The 20977-nt window shown below is 43.3% G+C and overlaps 1 protein-coding gene across 4 annotated transcripts in view; it reads right to left on the bottom strand.

Annotated features, from left to right (window-relative positions):
* TRPC4AP (transient receptor potential cation channel subfamily C member 4 associated protein) overlaps positions 1 to 20977 on the bottom strand; it is an 88075-nt gene that overhangs the window by 13652 nt on the left and 53446 nt on the right. For 3 of the 4 annotated variants that reach the window (XM_025400171.1, XM_025400175.1, XM_025400173.1), the window contains 3 exons: positions 16040 to 16225; positions 5566 to 5732; positions 96 to 227 (listed from right to left, as the gene is read on the bottom strand). In XM_025400171.1, coding sequence (XP_025255956.1) covers positions 96 to 227; positions 5566 to 5732; positions 16040 to 16225 — 485 coding nt within the window. The remainder of the gene's footprint in view (positions 1 to 95; positions 228 to 5565; positions 5733 to 16039; positions 16226 to 20977) is intronic. The other variant, XM_025400172.1, reaches the window with a different exon arrangement.

Raw genomic sequence — 20977 nt, 5'->3', positions numbered from 1 at the left:
AGGAAAAAAGGTCAAAGGGTCAGCAGCAGGTCTTGAAACAACTACTCCAAGCCAGTGAGGTACCATCTGTCTGTCCCCAGGGGTCTCCTGCTTACCGGGCTACAGTCACAGTTCTGGTTGTGACCATGGAGGACAAGAGCAGATGCTGAATGCTTCCTCCAAATCAGTTTGTCAAACAGATTATTAAGTCCGGGGATCAGCTTGAACTCTGCAATCATTCTGTGAACCTGGACGGGATAGGAAGGAAAAAGTATTAATTAAGACAAATGTGCTTGAAAAATCTAGCAAAACCTCGTGCTCAGTACACACGATAATGACATTCAGGACGAAGAAAGCAACTAACTGTCAGTAAGGAGTGCTGGGGTTTGAAGAAAACATCCATGTATCCCCTACACCTACCACACACAAACACACTTTCTAACTTTACTCATTAATGCTCACAATAATCCTACAAGTCATAATGTATGATAGTTCCTACCACAGAAGCATGAGTTTGGGATTCAGATAGTCCTGCGTATGATTCAAGAGTCCTTTGGGATTCAAGAGTCCTGGGTTTGACTCTTAGCTTTACCATGTGCAAACTTGGTAACCTTAAATTCCTTAAGATTTGTCTCCTCATATTAACATGAAAATGTCCCTCATGCTTTGCACTAGGATAAATTTCAGCTGAAAGTAAGATACGACTATTAAAAAACTCTAAGATCCAGAAAAATCTCTGCAAAGAATTAAAAAAAAATGATCTAAGAGTTGGAAAAGCCTTTCTGAAGGATCACACTAAACCTAGAAGCTCAAAAAGAAGCTTGTTGACATCAACCACCCAAACCTTTTAAAATTCTGAATGGCAAAACTCAAAATAAGCAAAGTCACAAGCCAAATATGACAAAAAAAGAACAGACATTGGCAATTCATGCCACAAGCAAAGAAATTCCTCTATAAGGAGTCCTACAAACATCTCTGATTTTTCACTCTTTCAGACTGGGAAAGATGACAAAGCTTTAAAAGAACATGTTGGTGACCTGGGCATCAGGTACATTCACATGCTGTTGGTGGGAGGGCACACTGTTATGACGTGCACAGGGAAGAGGGTTTCGCAGTAACTCTAAAATTTCAAATCCATAATCCCTTTAACCAGCAATTCCACTTTAGGAATTTACATTCAGATCCATATAAATACTAAATGACACATATTTACAATGCCACTCACTGCAGCAATATTTGTAATGCCCCAAAATAGATATAACCTACACTTCCATCAACAGGGATTAGCAAAATAAATTACGGTATGCCACTCAATGGGATATACGGCACCAGTAAAAAAACATCAAGGTGTTTTGTATGTCGTGAACTTAACAACTGCCGAGAGATTATACTGGGAAAGCAAGTACGTTCATGCTATATTACTGACTGTATAAAAAAAGAGGAATACAATTCGCTTTTGTAAGCATAAAAATGTCTCTAGAAGGATATACTAATAACTGGTAAAATTAGCTGCTTCATGGAACCATCAGAATGTCAATGATCAGAGGGGAAACAGGCTTCATTGATACTAACTTAAATCTTTTTAAAACAGAACAACAGGAATGATTTCCTTTTTAAAATTTGTTTATATAACGTAAGGCTATTACTAGCCCTTCTCGGGGCTGTTGTAAGGATCAAGTCAGAAAGCACATGTAAAGCTCTGCACACAGCACCACTGCTCGCTTACTGCCATTTTACAAGGGGGAGAAGTTCAGCAAGACCAGCCTGGGCAAGGTCAGTGATTGCAACAGCACCTAACTCAGGTGTTCTGATCCTAAAGTCTGCCCCTTTCCAGCCCACTACAGGTATGCATTTATCTTGGGAGACCAGAACCTGACAAAGACATCCCTGGCAGCCTCCATTCCAATGGACCTCTCCTTTCAACATATTAGGTTATGTAAAAGTAACTGTGGGTTTTGCCACTGAAAGTAACAGAGGTGACTATTCTCTTTCTACTAGAAATCACAGCCTACTAGAAATTACTACATAATTTCTACTAGAAATTACTACATAATTTCTACTAGAAATTACTACATAATTTCTACTAGAAATTATGGCCAGTGTTAGACTCATAAGCAGCCCAGAACCTGTTAAGACTGAGGCTGATGTAAAATGACACCTGCTGTGCCACTCAGGCCTTTACTAAAACCCAGCCTGGGTCTACCTTGCCCTGCTTAACTGGGGTTGGGGAGGTACGGCTGACATCTATGGTGTTTACCAAGCCATGTGCCTTCCTGTCTCACTCAAAGGGCCCTAAGCCAGGCCCAGGTCACACAGCTATAAAACGTTGCAACAATGGCCCACAAAAATTCATCCAGTGCAACTGCCTCACTGCACAGACTAGAAACCCAAGCTTAAAGAGATTAGGGGTGAGTCACACAGCTGGGAAGAGAGGGGCCTTCTGAGGCAGACTTGGACCTGACCCTGGGTCTCCTAAGTTCAGGCCAGTATTTAGGTTTGAGGTTTCTCCTACATCATTTCCCTTTTCTCTTAACAATACCAGCTTCTTAGCCAGGCATGGTGGCTCACGCCTGTAATCCCAGCACTTTGGGAGGCCAAGATGGGCAGATCACCTGAGCTCAGGATTTCGAGACCAGCCTGGGCAATATGGTGAAGCCCTGTCTCTACTAAAAATACAGAAATTAGGGCCGGGCATGGTGGCTTACATCTGTAATCCCAGCACTTTGGGAGGACAAGGTGGGCGGATCACTTAAGGTCAGGAGTTTCAGACCAGCCTGGCCAACATGGTGAAACCCCGTCTCTACTAAAAATACAAAAATTAGCCGGGTGTGCTGGCGCATGCCTGTAGTCCCAGCTACTCAAGAAGCTGAGGCAGGAGAATTGCTTGAACCCAGGAGGCAGAGGTTGCAGTGAGCAGAAATTGCGCTCCAGCCTGAGTGACAGGGAGACTCCATCTCAAAAACAAAAATAAAATACAAAAATTAGCCAGGCATGGTGGTGTGCGCCTGTAACCCCAGCTACTTGGAGGGCTGAGGCAGGAGGATCACTTGAGCCCGGGAGGCAGAGGTTGCAGTGAGCTGAGATCACGCCACCGCACCGCTCCAGCCTGGGGAGCAGAGCAAGACTACCTCAAAAAAAGGAAAAAAAAAAAAAAAAAGAAAATAGCAGCTTCTTCACGTGAAAATGAATTATTCCTACTCTCAGGTCCAGCCCCGTGGCCTGCTCTATGGGAGGATGGTAGGCAGGTGGGTGAGACGAAGTGCCACTCTACCTGAGGAGGCAGTGGGTAAGAGCTCAGGCTTCGCAGTCAGCAAGCCCTGGGTTCATAAGACAGCTTTGTGACCCTCGGCAACATTCTTTGAGCTCAAGTCCCTTGACAGAAAAGGCGATGGGGGACGATGGAGCTGTTGAAAAGGCTCAGTGAGGTAATGTGGAAGCTACTCAGGGCTTGAAGAAATGACTAAAAGAAACGACTGCTATATGGATGATTTTCATTAGCACCAGAGGGACGAAACTTGACAGCATTTGGGGAGCCTTTCCAGTCTTGAGATTTCAATTTGGCCAAGATTGGTCACAGAACTTGGCCCAACTGCCCATTAACAAGAAGGCCTCTTTAAGGAAGAAGCCTTCTGTGAGGCCTGGCCAAGGAAATCCTTTCCCTTGCTACCCAGTGTAGGCAGGATCTGGGAATCCATATCCTCATGGTGCCCGGCACACAGCAGAAACCCAGGAAATGCTGACTGTGCAAACAAGAACATGCTAGTGAAAGTGATTTTGGGGGGCCAGGATTTCAAGGTCACTAATGGTCCCTTCCCAAGGAAGCAGCGCTGTAATCATACAGTTTAACTCAAGACTGCAACGACTCATAGCAATGTGGAAACAAGAAGGCTCAGGGAACAGAGAACTGTTGTGAGATGGCAGACAGAGGAGGCAGGGCAGCAGAGTTTAAATTCTGGCTCTATCCAGGCCTGTCCCCGAGAGCACAGCCTAGTTTATGCCCTGGCTTTCTCAAGAATCGAGTGTGGGGACACAGAGTCACCACCTGTTGTGTAACTTACTAAATACCTGAAAATTCAAACAACTGTGAAAATGCCTCGAAAAAGTAATAGCACTCAACACATAGACGCTGTCCCTACAATTATTTCAAATATAAATAACTGTGAAAGTGCCTCAAAAAAGTAATAGCACTCAACGCATAAAAGTTGTCCCTACAATTATTTTTTATAAAAAACATGTTCCATATGGAAGGAAGGGACACCAATGCTGTGGCTATCAGTGTGGGATCTCATCCAGTGTCCTGGTTTTAAATACAACCATATGCTGAGGACTCCCAAAGTGACACCTCCAGCCTTGCCATCTCCCCAACAGCAGCTGCAGGTAATCAATCCAAGTGCCAATTCCATCAGACACCTCAAATCTACCTTGTACAAAACGCAGCTCCCCATCTTCCTAAGCCTGCTCCTCCACCCCCTTACCTGCTAGTCTTAACCATCTCAATACATGGTAAATCCATTCTCCTATTTGCTTAGTTCACATTCAAATGTATCCAGAATGCAACCACTTCCCACCAGTCCCAACACCAATATGCTGGTCCTAGCTGCTATCATCTCTTGGCCCTATTATGAGGGCCCTTAATGGTCACCCTATTCCCTTCCTTGCTGTTTCCAGTCTTTCCCAAAGCAGTCAGAGGAATGACTTCTCACAAAAGTCTTTAAAATGGCCTGTGACAGCTTGACGTGACCTGGTCCCTGCGAGCCCTCAGCCTTCCTCTCCTGGCTGTTTTCTCCAGGCCGTCCCCCAGCTGCCTCACTGTTCCAGTGACTACACACACTCCTCCCCAGGGCACTGCCCTGTCCCGCCTGCTACACTCTTTCATTCTCTTCCAGACGTTTTCATCCTCACTTGTAAAATGGGGGTAACTGCACTGCTGTTGCCCAGACTTGTGACAGTCCAGTGTCTGACTCAGAAAGGTGTGGAAGGACTGCTGAGACCCCAACCTCTCCTGCCCCCATGCCTGGTTTCCTCCCTAGGAGAAGGGCGTGGTCTGCGGGCTACTTCTCAACAGTCTTGAGGAGGAGGGCTGCACTCTTCCAAGCCCTTTTTCCTCTACTGTAGGTTATGGGCCCTTCCTCCTCCATCTTGGAACTACTTCAAGACTCAGGGAAGTCCTGCACATCTAGAGCCCCTGTACTTGCCCAGTTTTCCTAAGCAGACATAGCTCTGGGCTCTGTCCCACTGCCCTGAGCCCACATCAGGTTGGCAGCTCCTCCAGCACATCCACAGGGCCAGTCTTGCCAGTTTTTAACCCTTTAATCTTCACCTCACAGAGGCAACTGCCTGCTCCTGCCCTGAGCACCAACCAGGAATGCCTAGAAACGCTCCACACAGCAACGCACCGTGGAAAGACTCCGGTTCTGGAATCAGCCTGGTTTCCTGATGGGTAGAACAGTAGGAGAAATACCCCTATGCTCTGCCAGCCTAGAGCAAGAGCCATTCCAACAGAAGGCCCTATGGAGCACCTGGTATACCACGAGCGCCCGGGCAGCACCTGCTCCCCGTGTCCTGAGACGCTGGAGAGGGGCCCACCTGGTTTCGCTGACGCCCCATCAGCAGCACGCAGAGGACATAGAGCACTTCCAGTTTGTACATGATCTCATGCATAATCTTCATTGACTGGGGCAGCTGGGTCCTGGCTGACGTGTGAGGCAGGCCATTCTCCTCAGAAGCCCCTGGAGGAGGGAACACAATGGAGGCTGACACAGCCACCGGAGAGAGGATTGAGTCACGGCTTGTGAGGAAACACATTTCCGTCCCTCGAACCTGCTCTGAACAGACTTGTAGCATAGCCATTCAGCTGGGCCTTGGGCCTGAACAGAGACCCTGAAAGCTGCAAAACTCCCTCCACACCCCCAGAAGCCAGGTAAGCTCAGAGACTCAGAGAAATGGACTCTGCAGTAGTTGTATCTCATCTACTTTTACATGAAGAAAAAATATTCGGACACAGCCAACACAGTAACATGACCCATCCCTCCCTGCTTATCCCCTTCTCCTGCCACCAACCAGACCCCCAGAAAGTGCCCAGGCAGATGTCTGACAGCAAATTATGGGGACCGCTCTTCAAGTCGCAAATGGCCCTACTTACTTGGTTCTACTGAGATTCCATGAGGGACACTGCAGAAGCCCGAGAGGGATTCTTTTTGAAGAATTCCCAATTTTTCAAAAGAACCATCTAAATTTTTCTAAGGTTCCACTTTCTAAAGCAGACTGGGTATCACACCTGATGCTACTGATGCAGATGAACACACTATCTACAGGCAGACTTTCATTTTATCCAATGTCATTACTGCTGACATCAACAGCAGCTAAGTAATATTTACTGGACACTTGACATGTGTCAGACTTGCTGGCTTTATGACTTTGGGCCAGTCCCCTCTCACTAGGCCTTAGACTGCTCTGTACTACTGCAGCGGACAGCTAGAGTTACTGTGAAGACTGAATGGGAACATAAGAGAAGCCCAGCGTCTGATTCTTAGGAAGCCCCCGTTCACTCCTAGATCCTTTATTTATGTATTTATTTATTTATTTACTTACAGTCTGGCTGTGTCACCCAGGCTGGAATGCAGTTGTGCGATCCGGCTCACTGCAACCTCCGCTTCCTGGTTTTAAGCAAGTCTCCTGCCTCAGCCTCCCGAGTAGCTGGGAATACAGGCGCATGCCACCATGCCCAGGTAATTTTTCTATTTTTAGTAGAGATGTGGTTTCACCACGTTGGCTGGGCTGGTCTCGAACTCCTGACCTCAAGTGCTCTGCCCGCCTTGGCCTCCCAAAGTGCTGGGATTACAGGGGTGAGCCACTGTGCCTGGCCTAGATCCCTATTATTTTAAAAGGGCATCGGTCAAGAGTCAGGAGAGGCTAGGTGATCTTAGCAGAGTGACTTCCCTTCAGTTTCCTCATTGTTAAGGTGAAAAGATGAATCAATAACTGCCAAGGTCCTCTCAAGCTCCTATAGGAACTGTTTCCCTAGAGCCCTTTTGTAAAGGCCTCTATGTGGTATAGAGGAGTGGTTATCAGATACATTCAGGTAAGGCTCATACAGAAAACACAGTGATACTCTGCAAAGTGTCAAGACAGAAGAACCTAACTCATTCCGACCGGGTGTGGTGCCTCATGCCTATGATCCCAGGACTTTAGGAGGCCAAGGCAGGTGGACTGCTTGAGCCTAGGAGTTTGAGACCAGCCTGGACAATACAGTGAGACCTCATCTCTATAAAAAAAATTTAAAAATTAGCTGGGCATGGTGGCATGTGCCTGTAGTCCCAGCTACTGAAGAGGGAGAGGTGGGAGGATCGCTTGAGCCTGGAAGGTGAAGGTTGTAGTGAACCAACAGAGATCGTGCCACTGTACTCCAGCCTGGACAACAGAGCTGAACCCTGTCTCCAAAAAAACAAAAGAGAGAGAATCTAACTTACTCTATCCTACAGACTTGGAACTACTTTTCCCAGCCATGTTATGTTAAAATCACAACCCTGGAAGACGACAAGCTGCCGAATGAAGCGTGACTGAGACACAGCATGGCACGGTAGTTACGAGCAGAGACCCTGAAGCCAGACTACTGGGTTTGAACCCCAATCACTAACTGGGTGGTCTTCAGTAAATCAGTGGACCTCTCATGCTTCAGTATCCATCCTCCTTTGTAAAACAGCAATACTGACAACCATACCCACCCTTTAACGTTGTAAGGAGTAGGGGAATATATTGAAGGTGCCTGAAACAATGCCCGAAGTAAGCAACATACAATTAGAAACTAAATATAAGTTTTCAGAAAACTGACTTTTATCTGCTAATGCTTGCTTGCTACTTTGTATTCTTCTTTTTCATCTCCAAGCTTTTAATGGGAACTAAACAGGTAGGAGACAAAGACTCAGGAAAAATTTACTGGAGAAATTTTTAATTTAAGAGATTCCATCTACTCATATTTATTCTCCTGTACCTTGAGCAAAAAACTATAGTTACTCAATTTCCATGTTAGGACTCCTTGGCCCAGCTTCCAGAACAGTTAAGTGTCGGCTAATCTGTGAAATGAACCTGAAGAACTATCGCGCACAATCCTGCCTCTGTCGTGCACTGCTGTGTGATCTTGCGTGCTTGGCATCCTCAGCACCCAGCCCATGGTGCTCTAGGGAGTCCTGCAGGGAAGGATGTTTATGGAAGCAGTGGGCACAGTGTGGGGCACACAAGTCCTACTGAGAAACAAACATCTGCGAAGCAAGAGACGGGGCAGCCTGACGCCTCTCCAAGTCACCATCAACTTTTGGTGCCTGGCTTGTACAGGCCTGACGGACTTTCTGGGATATTTTCAAGAAACAGTCTCCAAAGCAATGGAGAGCTTAGCAACAAGGACAGTCCCAAGGATGAAGATGGGAAAACCAGCTCACGAGGCCTGTGCTTCCCTCTGAGTCTCTTCAGCTCTACCAGGCCGATTGGAGCGGTCACCACTCTCTCTCTGTCTGCACTGCACTCCGTTTTCTGCGGGCATGCACACTCATTTGTTTTCTTTTTTTAACAGCTTGGAGGTACAATTCACATACCATGCAATTCATCCATTTAATTAACCATATCATGATTTTTAGGATATTCATAGAGTTGTGCAGCCATTACCACAATCAAATTTAGAGTATCTTCATCACCCCCCGAAATCTGCCGTGTACTCACTACCAGTCACTTCCTATTTCCCACCAAACCCCTTAGTTCTAGGCAACCATGAAACTGTTTTCCGTCTCTAGGTAATTGCCTATTCAGGACACTTCATATTAATGCACTCATGCAATATGCCGTCTTTTGTGACTGCTTCTTTCACCTAGTACAATGTTTTCTATGTCGTGGGTTTATCTACGTCATGGCACCGATCAGCATTCCCTTTTTTTAACTGCTGAATAACACCCGCTAGTATAAATACGCCACATTCTGGCTTGGCACAGTGGCTCACGCCTGTGATTCCAGCACTCTGGGAGACCAAGACGGGAAGATCGTTTGAGACCAGGTTAGGCAACACAGCAAGACTCTGTCTCTTTTTATTACAAAAAATAAAAAAATTAGCTGGGTGTGGTGGCGTGCACCTGTGTTTCCAGCTACTTGGGAGGCTGAGGTGTGAGGATGGCTGGGCCTGGGAGGTCAGGGCTGCCATGAGTGCAATGAGCTGTGATCACACCACCACACTGTAGCCTAGGCGACAAAGCTAGACCCTGTCTCCAAAAAAAAATAAATAAATAAGAATATACCATATCCTGTTTATTCATTCATCGGGTGACAGTCATTTGCGTTGTTTCCATTATTTTGGCTGTTATGAATATGCTGTGATGAACATTCCTGAAAAAGTTTTTGAGTAACACGTATTTTCATTTACCTTGGGTATATACCTGGGAGTAGGATTTCTGGGCCCTATGACATAACTGTATGTTAACCTTCTGAGGAACTGCTAGACTGTAGAGTGGCTGCACTATTCTACATGCCCACTAATAGTGAATGTGGGTTCTGATTTCTCCCTATTCTTGCCAACCCTTATTATCCACCTTTTTTGATAGCCATTTGAGTGACTATGAAGTACTATATCATTGTGGGGTTTGTTTTTTCCTCTATCACCTAGACTGAAGTGCAGTGGCAGGACCACAGCTCACTGCAGCCTTGAACTCTGGACCTAAACAATCCTCCCACCTCAGCCTCCCAAGTTGCCAGGACTACTATGGGCACATGCCACCATGCCTGACTAACCAAAAAACATTTTTTTTTTGTAGAGATGAGGTCTTGCTCTGCTGTTCGAGTTGGTCTTGAACAATCTTCCTGCCTTGGCCTCCCCCGAAGTGTTGGGATTACGGTGCCAGCCACTGTGCCTGGCCTCACTATGGTTTTGATTTGCATTTTCCTGATGGCTAATGATGATGAACATTTTTCACGTGCTTAATAATTATTTGTATATCTTCTTTGGAGAGATGTCTATTCAGATCCTTTGTCTATATTTTGAAATGGGTTGTCTTTTTATTATTGAGTTATGGGAGTTCTTTATACATTCTAGATACAAATCCCTTATTAGATACATGATTTGCAAAAATGTCCCAACCCTGTACTCCCCACAAAAACATTCTTCCATGCTGTGTGTTCTCTTTTCACTTTCCTGATAGTGTTTTTTGAAGAACAAAAAGTTTTAACTTTGATGAAGTCCAATCTATTATTTACCTGGTTGCCTGTGCTTCAGATGTCACTGTGTATGACATCTAAACTGTTAAATCCAAGGTCATGAAGCTTTATCCTTACGTTTTCTTCTAAGGTTTTATAAGTTTAGCTCTTTTATTTAGGTCTTTGACCCTTTTAATTTTGTGTATGACATGAGGCAGGGGATCTAACTTCATTCTTTTGCATGTGGACATGAAATGGTCCCAGTACCATTTGTTGAAAAGACTACTACTGTTTCCACCAACGAATGGTCTTGGTACCCGTTGAAAATCAATTGATCATAATAAGCATGAGGGTTTATTTCTGAACTCTCAACTCTGATCAATATGTCTATCCTCAGGCCGGCAGCACAGTGTGGACTGCAGCTTTGTAGTAAGTTTTCAAGTCAGGACATGAATTCTCTTAGGTTTTTTTTTTTTTTTTTTTTTTTTAAAGACAGTCTCTCGCTGTCACCCAGGCTGGAGTACAGTGGCATGATCACAGGTTACTGCAGCCTCAAACTCCTGAGCTCAAGCTAACCTCCCACCTCAGCCTCTTGAGTAGCTGGGACTATAGGTGGGTGCCATGAGGCTTGGCTAATTTTTAAATTTTTTGGAGACAGGGGTCTCGCTATATTACCCACGCTGGTCTCAAACTCCTGAGGCCAAGTGATCCTCCAGCCTCAGCCTCCCAAAGTGTTGGGATTACAGGCATGAGTCACTGTACCCGGCCTAGTTCAAGACTGTTTTTGTTCATCTGAGTCTCTTGCATTTCCACATAAATTTCAGGATCAGCTAGTCCATTTTTGCAAAGTAGACAGCTGAGAGTTCTAACAGAAACTGTGTTGAATCTGCAAGGCTGACCTGTAGATCAGTATGGGAATACTGTTATCTTAACAATATTAATCTTCTGATTCAAAGACAAGGGATATCTTTACATTTATTTAGGGTTTAATTTTTCAATGATGTTTTAGAATTTTCAGAGTGTAAGTTTTACACTTGTTAAGTTGCTAAGTATTTTATTTTTTTGATCCTATTGTAAATAAAGTTGTTTTCTTAATTTCATTTTTGGTTTGTTGATTGCTACTGTATAGAAATACTACTCATTTTTTAATATTAGCCGTCTGAACCTTTGTTGAACCTGTTTATTAGTTTATTGGTTTTTATAGTAGGTTCCTTAGGTTTTTCGACATATAAGATCATCCCATCTGTGAAGAGTTTCACTACTTTTCTAATTTGCATGCCTTTAATTTCTTTTTCTTGCCTAACTGCCCTAGCCAGAACCTCCAATACAATGCTGAAGAGAAGCGGCAACAGCACTGCCACTTCCAGAAACAATCAGGAACTCATCTTGGTCCTGATCTTAGTGGGAGAAGCCTTCCATTTTTTGCCATTAGGTATGATGTTAGCCATGGGTTTCTGTAGATGCCCTTTAACAGGCTGAGGAAGTTCTCTCCTGAGTTTTTGTTTTTACTAGAAGGGGTGTTGGATTTTCCCAAATGCTTTTATGGAAACGATCATGTGATTTTTGTCCTTTATTCTATTAATACAGTGTATTACATAAACTGATTTTCAAACGTTGAACCAAATTTGCATAAATCCATTTGGTCATGGTATACAATCCTTGTATGTTGCTATACTTGGTGTGCTAGTATTTTGTTGAGGATTTTTGCACCTATAATCATAAGAGATACTGGTCTTGTGATGTCTTTATCTGGTTTTGGTATCATGATAACATGATCTCAAAGAATAAGCTGGGAACTGTTCCTTCCTCTTTTATTTTCTGTTAGAGTCTGGAAAGTATTGGTGTGAATTCTTGAAACACTTGGTAGAATTAACCAGTGAAGCCACGTGGGCCAGGACTTTTCTTTGTGGGCAGTTTTTCATTATTTATTCAATCTTGTTGTTACAGTTCTTTCAGGTTTTCTATTTCTTCCTGAGTTAGCTGCAGTAGTTTGTGTCTTTTAACTGGCTCATTTCATCCAGGTTATTTAGTTTATTGGCTTACATGGTTTATAGTATTCCCTTAGAGTCCTTTTACTTTCTTAAGGTTGGTTGTAATGTACCTTCTTTCATTTCTAATTTAGTAATTTAAGCCTTTCTTTTTTGGTCAGTGTGGCTAAAAGTTTGTCAACTTTGTTGATCTTTTTAAAGATTACCTTTAAAAAAATCATCTTTGGTTTTGTAGATTTTCTCTATTGTTTTTCTATTCTCTATCTCACCAGTTTTCACTCTAATCCTATTACTTCCTTTTCCTCTTGAGATGTTTGTTTTTTTCCCAATGACTTAAGGTAGACGTTCAGGCAATTTAGATTTATTTAAAAATGTAGGCATTTATAGCTCTAAAGTTCCCTCTAAGTACACTTTAGCTGCATCCCGTAAGTGATACAGTGTCATTTTCATTTCTCTCAAAATATTTCCGTTTTTTTTTTTTTGAGACAGAATCTTGCTGTCATCCAGGCTGTGGTGTGATCTCAGCTCACCGCAACCTCCACTTCCAGGGTTCAAGCGATTTTCCTGCCTGGACCTCCTGACCTTAAGCGACCCACCTCCTCGGTCTCCCAAAGGGCTGGGATTATAGGTGTGAGCCACCGCGCCCACCCTCAAGATATGTCCTAATTTTGCTTGTGATCTCCTGTTTGACCCACTGGTTATTTAGAAGTATACTGCTTAATTTGCATGTATTTATTAATTTCCCAAGTTTCTGTTATTTATTTATAACTCACCCCACTGGGATTTGAGGACATACTTTTGTACGATTTTAATCGTTTTAAATTTGCTGAACTTTTTTAACAGCCTAGCATATGGTCTATCCTGGAGAATGTTCATGTGCACTTAAGAATGTGCATGCTGTAGTAGTTGGGTGGAGTGGTCTACAGTGGTCTGTTAGTCCTTGTTGGTATACGGTGTTTTAAGTCTTCTGTTTTCCTGTTGATCTTCTGCTTAGTTTTATCCATTATTAAAAGCAGTATGGCCGGGCGCGGTGGCTCAAGCCTGTAATCCCAGCACTTTGGGAGGCCGAGACGGGCGGATCACGAGGTCAGGAGATCGAGACCATCCTGGCTAACACGGTGAAACCCCGTCTCTATTAAGAAATACAAAAAACTAGCCGGGCGAGGTGGCGGGCGCCTGTAGTCCCAGCTACTCGGGAGGCTGAGGCCGGAGAATGGCGTGAACCCGGGAGGCGGAGCTTGCAGTGAGCTGAGATCCGGCCACTGCACTCCAGCCTGGGCGACAGAGCGAGACTCCGTCTCAAAAAAATAAAAATAAAAAAAAATAAAAGCAGTATGTTAAGGTCTCCAGCTGTTGTTTTTGAACTACTGCTTTCTTCCAATCTGTTAGTTTTTGCTTCACGTATTTTTTGGGGGCTGTTTTTAGATGCATATGTGTTTATAACTGTTATATCTTCTCGATGGTTTCACCCTGTTATTACAAAATATCCCTATTTGCTCTGATAATAGTTTTTGTTTTAAAGTCTCTCCAGCTCTTTTGGCTTGGTGGTGGTGGCTCACACCTGTAATCCTAGCACTTTGGGAGGCCAAGGCAGGCGGATCACCTGAGGCCATTTGAGACCAAGCTGGCCACCATGGTGAAACCCCATCTCTACTAAAAACACACACAAAAATGAGCCGGGCATGGGCTCCACGCCTGTAATCTCAACTACTTGGGAGGCTGAGGCATGAGAATCGCTTGAACCCAGGAGGTGGAGGTTGCAGTCAGCTGATCGTGCCATTGCACCCCAGCCTGGGCGACAGAGTGAGACTCTGTCTCTCCAACTTTTTAAAAGTACAGCCTCTCCAGCTTTCTTGTGGATGCTGCCTGCATGATACATCTTTTTCTGTCCTTTACTGTCCTATTTTATCTTTGAATTGAAAGTGTGTTTTCTGTAGGTTGCATATAACTGGATCTTGTTTTCTGATCCAATATAACAATCTGTCTTTTGAATGGTTAAATCGATTCACATTTAATGTTATCACTGATAAAGCTGGACTTACTTCTGCCATTTTTTTGTTTTCTCTAGTCTTGTGTGTTTTTTTGTCCCTCAAAAAAAATTTTTTTTAAATCTGAAAAATATTAAGATGTATGTGGTAAGCAACTTTTTTTTTTTTTTTTTTTTCCTGATATGGAGTTTCACTCTTGTTATTCAGGCTGGAGTGCAATGATGCCATCTTGGCTCCCCACAACCTCCGCCTCCCAGGTTCAAGCGATTCTCCTACCTCAGGCTCCCGAGTAGCTGGGATTACAGGCATGTGCCACCACGCCCGGCTAATTTTGTATTTTTAGTAGAGATGGGGTTTCTCCATGTTGGTCAGGCTGGTCTCGAACTCCTGACCTCAGGTGATCCGCCCGCCTTGGCCTCCCAAAGTGCTGGGATTACAGGTGTGAGCCACTGCACCCAGCCAGCAACTTCTAAGAAAGTAACTTGGGAAATACGGTGAAGAAATAATTGAAGGAGATATAATGTTATACTAGAAAATATTAATCAAAAGAAACATTAAAGCTTTCTGCCTCTTCTGGTATTACATCCAGCTGTTAGGCTCTATTAAACTGCTGTCTGAATTCTCGACTGTTTTTGACAATGCCCTGGAGTATACACTGCTCCCAAGTCTAATTCAATTAAATTCAGGAAGGGGTGATTTTTGAAATTGAGCTTTGTTCTGACCTTAGGAGAGTTCTTCTCAGCTGTCTCCTTCCCTGGTTCTCTGGTGAACTAGCTGGCCTGTGCATCACCTTGTTCTTAATTAAGAAGAGGTACCTGGCCGGGCATAGTGGCTCATGCCTATAAACCTGGCACTCTGGGAGGCCAAAGAGGGTGGATCACCTGAGGCCAGGAGTTTGAGACTGGCCTGGCCAACATGGCAAAACCCTTCTCTATTCAAAAAAAGAGAAAATACAAAAAATAAAAGAGTAAAAAAAAAGAAGAGATACCTGTCTCTTTTTATTTGCTTACCATCAAAATCTCAGGCATGAACTTCCCTAGACTCTGTTTTTACTAACTGCCTTTCTCTGTGGGCAAATTCTCAGAGCAGGGTCAGTAGCCTCTAGTCTTCTGGGCTTGCCTTTCCCAGTGCAAAACCTCTGTACATGAGCAAGCAAGCTTAGGCAAAGGTGATCACAGCCATAGAATTCTTGGCCTGAAGTATGTGGGATAGAGCTTCCATACTGTGAGTGCAGTATGGAGTTGGGTGGAGGAAGGAAGCCTCTGACCTCTTTGCCATACTTACCGAGAACTCAGCCTCTTCAATTTGGAGCTGGAGGGAAGAAGAAAAGCTGGTGGCCTCCCACTCCCAGTGAGATACCTATTCCTCGTTTGGGAGCTGAGAATTCCTGGGTTTGTGTATTCTGAACCTGCTGGCCAGAATCGAATGCTTTAGGGATGGGCACCTAACCAAAGATGGGCCAGAGTTCTTTACCAGGAAGCTGCAGCTGAGACTGGGAGTCTTCTTATTTAATAGGCAGTCTTCTGCCCAGTCCCATCAAGGGGACCAGGAAAAGACAGGGCACAGTAAGACAGAAGACTAAGAAACATTGTAGAAAGAAAAAGAGATGAGGAGAGAAGTTTCTAGGTTCCTAAGAATGTTCTGGTTACTGGTTCTTATCAGTCCCTGAGACACAGCTGTCTCAGGTCTGCAACAAAGCCCTTCTCCCTGAAATCAAGTCCACTTTGGGGAGTTCAGTGAGGTTTCTGTAACCAGCTATCAAAAGAGTCTTAATAGTCATGGTCTAGAATTGCCTCGAGGAAAATACTACTTTGAGCAAATCTCCAATTAATCCTCCTTGGAAAGGAGAGCAAGAATGGTCCCAGGTGCCCATGGAAAAGCTCCCAATCACTCAGGGGACCCATCCTCCCATACCTTGATTGTGCTCTGACTCCTCATTGGCCACTCGCATCAGGGCATCTAGCACCAAAGCATTGTCTAGCCATGTGTACCACTCCTCCAACTCCTGAAGGAAGCTGGCTGTGCCCGTTGACTCTGACACCTTTCGAGTCGCCAGTTTGCAAAGCCGCTCAACAAAGCCAGGGATGCTGAGAAGGGCCGCTGACAGGGAAAGAACAAGCGAGGAAATTTTCAAAACAGAGACCAGCAAAACTACCCCTAAAGCCCTAACAAACAATCTGCATGATAGGAATAATTCTTACTCTGATAGTAGCTAAAGCTACTCTTTTAAAATGAAATGTCAAGCCAAGGTAAATAGTAATTATGTTATAGGCATAAGCTCAATTTTTAGCAGGTACAGGGAAAGAGTCTTTTTAATCTACTGGGAATGCATATTAGAATAATCTTAATGCCTTAAATTTGTGTGTCTTTGAGCCAAGAGGTCAATTTCTGGGGATTTACCACAGGGAAATAACCAGTCATATTACAAGAGAATATCTGTGTAAGGAGGTTCACTGATGTGGTTTCTGTAACAGCAAAAAGGTGAAGATAACTAAATGTTCATCAATAGCTGATTAATTAAATACAATGATACATTTATACAAAGGAACACTGCATAGATACTAAGAATGATGACACATACATCTTTATACAGTGACTCAAAACAGCTGTTTACTTGTTAGAGAGAGTAAATTATTTAAACAATATGAGTTTAATTAAGTTCATTTTCTTCAAAAATTTAAATATTTACTTCTTTAAAATACACAAATAAGGAATGAAAACATATATACCAAGGGATTTGCTGTGGCTGTTCCTGAGTAGGAGAGAATATAAACATTTCTCTTAAAATTACTCATCTACAGTTTCTAATTTTCCTATAACATTTACTGGCAGGATGAAAGAAGATAAACTTTTTTTTTAAGGTAAAGAAAAAAACTGAATAATCACCCAATTTTTCTTTCCACCAGTCTCATTTTATTTTTTTTTTATTTTTTATTTTTTTATTTTTTTTGAGACTGAGTCTGGCTCTGTCGCCCAGGCTGGAGTGCGGTGGCCGGATCTCAGCTCACTGCAAGCTCCGCCTCCCGGGTTCACGCCATTCTCCTGCCTCAGCCTCCCGAGTAGCTGGGACCACAGGCGCCCGCCACTTCGCCCGGCTAGTTTTTGTATTTTTTAGTAGAGACGGGGTTTCACCGTGTTAGCCAGGATGGTCTCGATCTCCTGACCTCGTGATCCGCCCGTCTCGGCCTCCCAAAGTGCTGGGATTACAGGCTTGAGCCACCGCGCCCGGCCAGTCTCATTTTATTCACAATGAGTGAGGTGGAAACTCTGATCGGCATAGTAGAACATCATAAACTTTGGAGGCGGGGAGATCCAGATTCACATCCTGACTCTGTCATTTAACCTTCTTTAAAATAAGACTAATGCCTGTTCATGTTTGCCTGAATATGCATTAAATCTCTCTGGAAGGACAGAAAAGAAGCCAAGAGCAGTGGCTGCCACAGTAAACGGCCATAAGATGGAAATAGTCAAAATGTCCATCAAGTGGAAAAGGGAATTTAGGTCACTGGGAATAATAGTGGAATGGAAACTTTTCAATAAATACTTTTGAATCTGCAGATTTTTTGGAACCATTTGAATATTACACCTAATTAAAAATTAATAAATAACTAGATATTTCAGGATATCAAGGAATTACCATTAATTTTTGATATGATGACAGAGTTACGTTTCTTAAAAGTCATTATCTTGTAAAAACACTGAAATATATGCAGGTGAAATTATACAATGTGTGTCTGGGGTTTACTTCAAAATAACCCAAGGTAAAGTAGGGAATAGTGAATGGGAGTAGAGATAAAGTAAGACAGGCTTGAACTCCTGGACTCAAACTATCCACCCACCGTGGCCTCCCAAAGTGCTGGGATTACAGACTTAAACCACTGCTCATGGCCTTTTTTTTTTTTTTTTTTTTAATAAATGATTTTTTAAAATTTTTTATATTGACAAGGCTAAGCGCAGTGGCTCATGCCTGTAATCCTAGCACTTTGGGAGGCCAAAGTGGGTGGATCACTTGAAGCTAGGAGTTTAAGACCAGCCTGGTCAACATGGCGACCTCCATCTCCACCAATAATACAAAAATCAGCCAGCCACCTGTAGTCCCAGCTACTCAGGAGGCTGAGACATGAGAATTGCTTGAACCTGGGATGCAGAGGTTGCAGTGAGCCGAGATCGCACCACTGTACTCCAGTGTGGGCAAGAGTGATACTCTACACACACACACCCTCCCTATAAATTAGTGAGTGGCTATGACGTTTGACCTCACTTATACTACATTAAGGTTCCTCAAAAAGTCAAACATAAAATTACCGTATGACCCAGCATATTTCACTCCTATATATATACCCCAAAGAACTGAAAACAGGTGCGCACACAAATATGTGTACACACACGTTCATAGCAGCACTATAAGATGAAAACATCCCAAATGTCCGTTAACTGAAGGGATAAACAGACTGTGGTATCTACATATGATAAGTATTATTCAGCCATATAAAGGAATGAAGTACTGACATGATACAACATGAATGAACCTCAAAAACATTATGCCAAGTGAAAGAAACCAGATTCAGAAGGCCATATGCTATATGATTCTGTTCACAGTCATGCACGGCATTAACGCTGTTGCGGTCAATGACAGACCATGTAGAAGACGGTGGTCCAATCAGATTATAATACTGTATTTTTACTATAACTTTTTTCTATGTTTAGATACACAAATACCATTATGGTACAACTGCCTACAGTATGTAGTACAGAAACATGCTGTACAGGTTTGCAGCCTAAGTGTATCATGGGCCACACCAGCTAGGTTTGTGCAAGTACACCCTATGACATTCACACAATGACAAAATTGCCTCACTGCATTTCTCAGAAGGATAGAGATTGCTAAGTGACACATGACTGTATATGAAGTAATCTGAATAGGTAAATCCACAGAGAAAAAAGCAGAATGGCGGTTGCCAGCGGTTGGGGAGAAGGGGCAATGGGAAGTAGCTGCTTAATGTGTACGGGGTTTCCTTTTGGGGTGATGAAAATGTGCAACTGGATAGACGTGGTAGCTGCACAACACTGTAAATTTATGAAATGCCGCTGAGTTATTCACTTTAAAATGGCTAATTTTATGTTATGTGACTTCCATCTCCATAAAATAATTACGCAGAAATAGATATCTGTTTGAGACACCCTTTTTTTTTTTTTTTTTTAAACGTATCAGCCTGGCAAATACAAAAAAGTCTGATAACGCTCTGTACTGGGAAGGCTACAGGCAACAGGGTGGGAAGATGAACAAGTAATTTCTTTGGAAGGTGAATTTGTCAACATACCGATTTCCATTAATGAAGGACTAATTAAATTATGGTATGCCCATATAATAAAATACTATATAATTACAAAAAGGAATCATATAATTCTATATATGCTAGAGTATAATTTTTGGCAAGGTAAGTTTAATAAAAAGAGACAGAGCAGTGCTTATTTTATATTACCTATTTACATTACCATCTGTACAAACAGTAAGGAGTCAGTCTCTCTCTCTCCCTCTTTCCCCCATCCACGACTGGGCATGGATAGAGTATCTCTGGAGGGACGTTTAAGAAACTGGTAAAAAGTTACCACAGGGAGGGGGACAAACTCTCTGCTGTACTTTTTGTACCATTTTAAAAAAATCTTAGGTGTATATTATTTTTTCTAAAAACAAATAAATAGGCTGGGTGTGGTGGCTCACGCCTGTAATCCCAGCACTTTGGGAGGTCGAGGTGGGTGGATCACCAGAGGTTGGGAGTTCAAGACCAGCCTGGCCAACATGGCGAAACCCCATTTCTACTAAAAATACAAAAAAATTAGTTGGGTGTGGTGGCACATGCCTGCAGTCCCAGCTACTTGGGAGGCTGAGGCACAAGAATCGCTTGAACCAGAAAGCGGAGGATGCAGTAAGCCAAGATTGTGCCCAGCCTGGGCGACACAGCCAGACTCAGTCTCAAAATAAAACAAAACAAAGCAAAAAAAACAAAAAAGAAATAAAAAGAATTTGTATTCTACATGAAAATCTTCACAAAGCTGGATTTTTATTCTTATACTTCTGTTCTCAGCAAAAGTAGCTCCCGCTGCTTGACCTGCTCCTCTCAGGACAGCACGTAGGAGCTAGTCTTCCCCATTCCTGCATACTGAACACACTCCTCCAGATGGGAAGTGCCCAGCACTCAGGGCTATAAGTCAGACTTCCCACCCAAGATTCTTGAGCTGTTGTGAGTCACTCACCTCCTGAAAAGCTAACGAAAGCTACAGACTGTCTCCCTGGAAAGAAATTCGCTGGACCAATCATACCTAGCAACTCATACACAATCTCATGGGCTGACACCCCAGCATATCCAGTCCTTGTAATTCTCACAGCTTTAGCAGTAGCTACCACACCTGGCTGGTTAATGGTAAACTGACAACTAAATCACTCACAACTGGGAATTTCTGCAGAAGCAGGCCTCTTCTCTCCTCTCACTGCTGAAACATCAGTATTCCCCACACACTCCGGTAGTCTCCCCTCCGGCTTTCCAGCTTCACGTGCTGCATAATTCAGCCCCTCTCAGCTAAGTGTCATTTATAAATTGACAATTATCTAGCCTATAGCTTCATTTGCATCTCTGCTAAAAATCTTGAAAGATGTTACTTTCTCCCAGAAGGAAACCAGTTGTTCTCTTCTGAATCGACAGAAGGAACAACTGGTAGTTCTGAGAATCCCAAAAAGGACTCAAAAAATAATGATTTATGCGATCTTCCTGGAGGTCACATAATTTACATTAGATAATTACATGTAAATTATGTGACCTCCAGGAAGATCGCATAAATCATTATTTTTGCTGG

This window comes from Theropithecus gelada, chromosome 10 (assembly GCF_003255815.1).
Source record: "Theropithecus gelada isolate Dixy chromosome 10, Tgel_1.0, whole genome shotgun sequence".
Classification (NCBI taxonomy): domain Eukaryota; kingdom Metazoa; phylum Chordata; class Mammalia; order Primates; family Cercopithecidae; genus Theropithecus; species Theropithecus gelada.
Note: the sequence above shows the minus strand (reverse complement) of the source record. Positions and strands in the feature narration are given on the sequence as shown.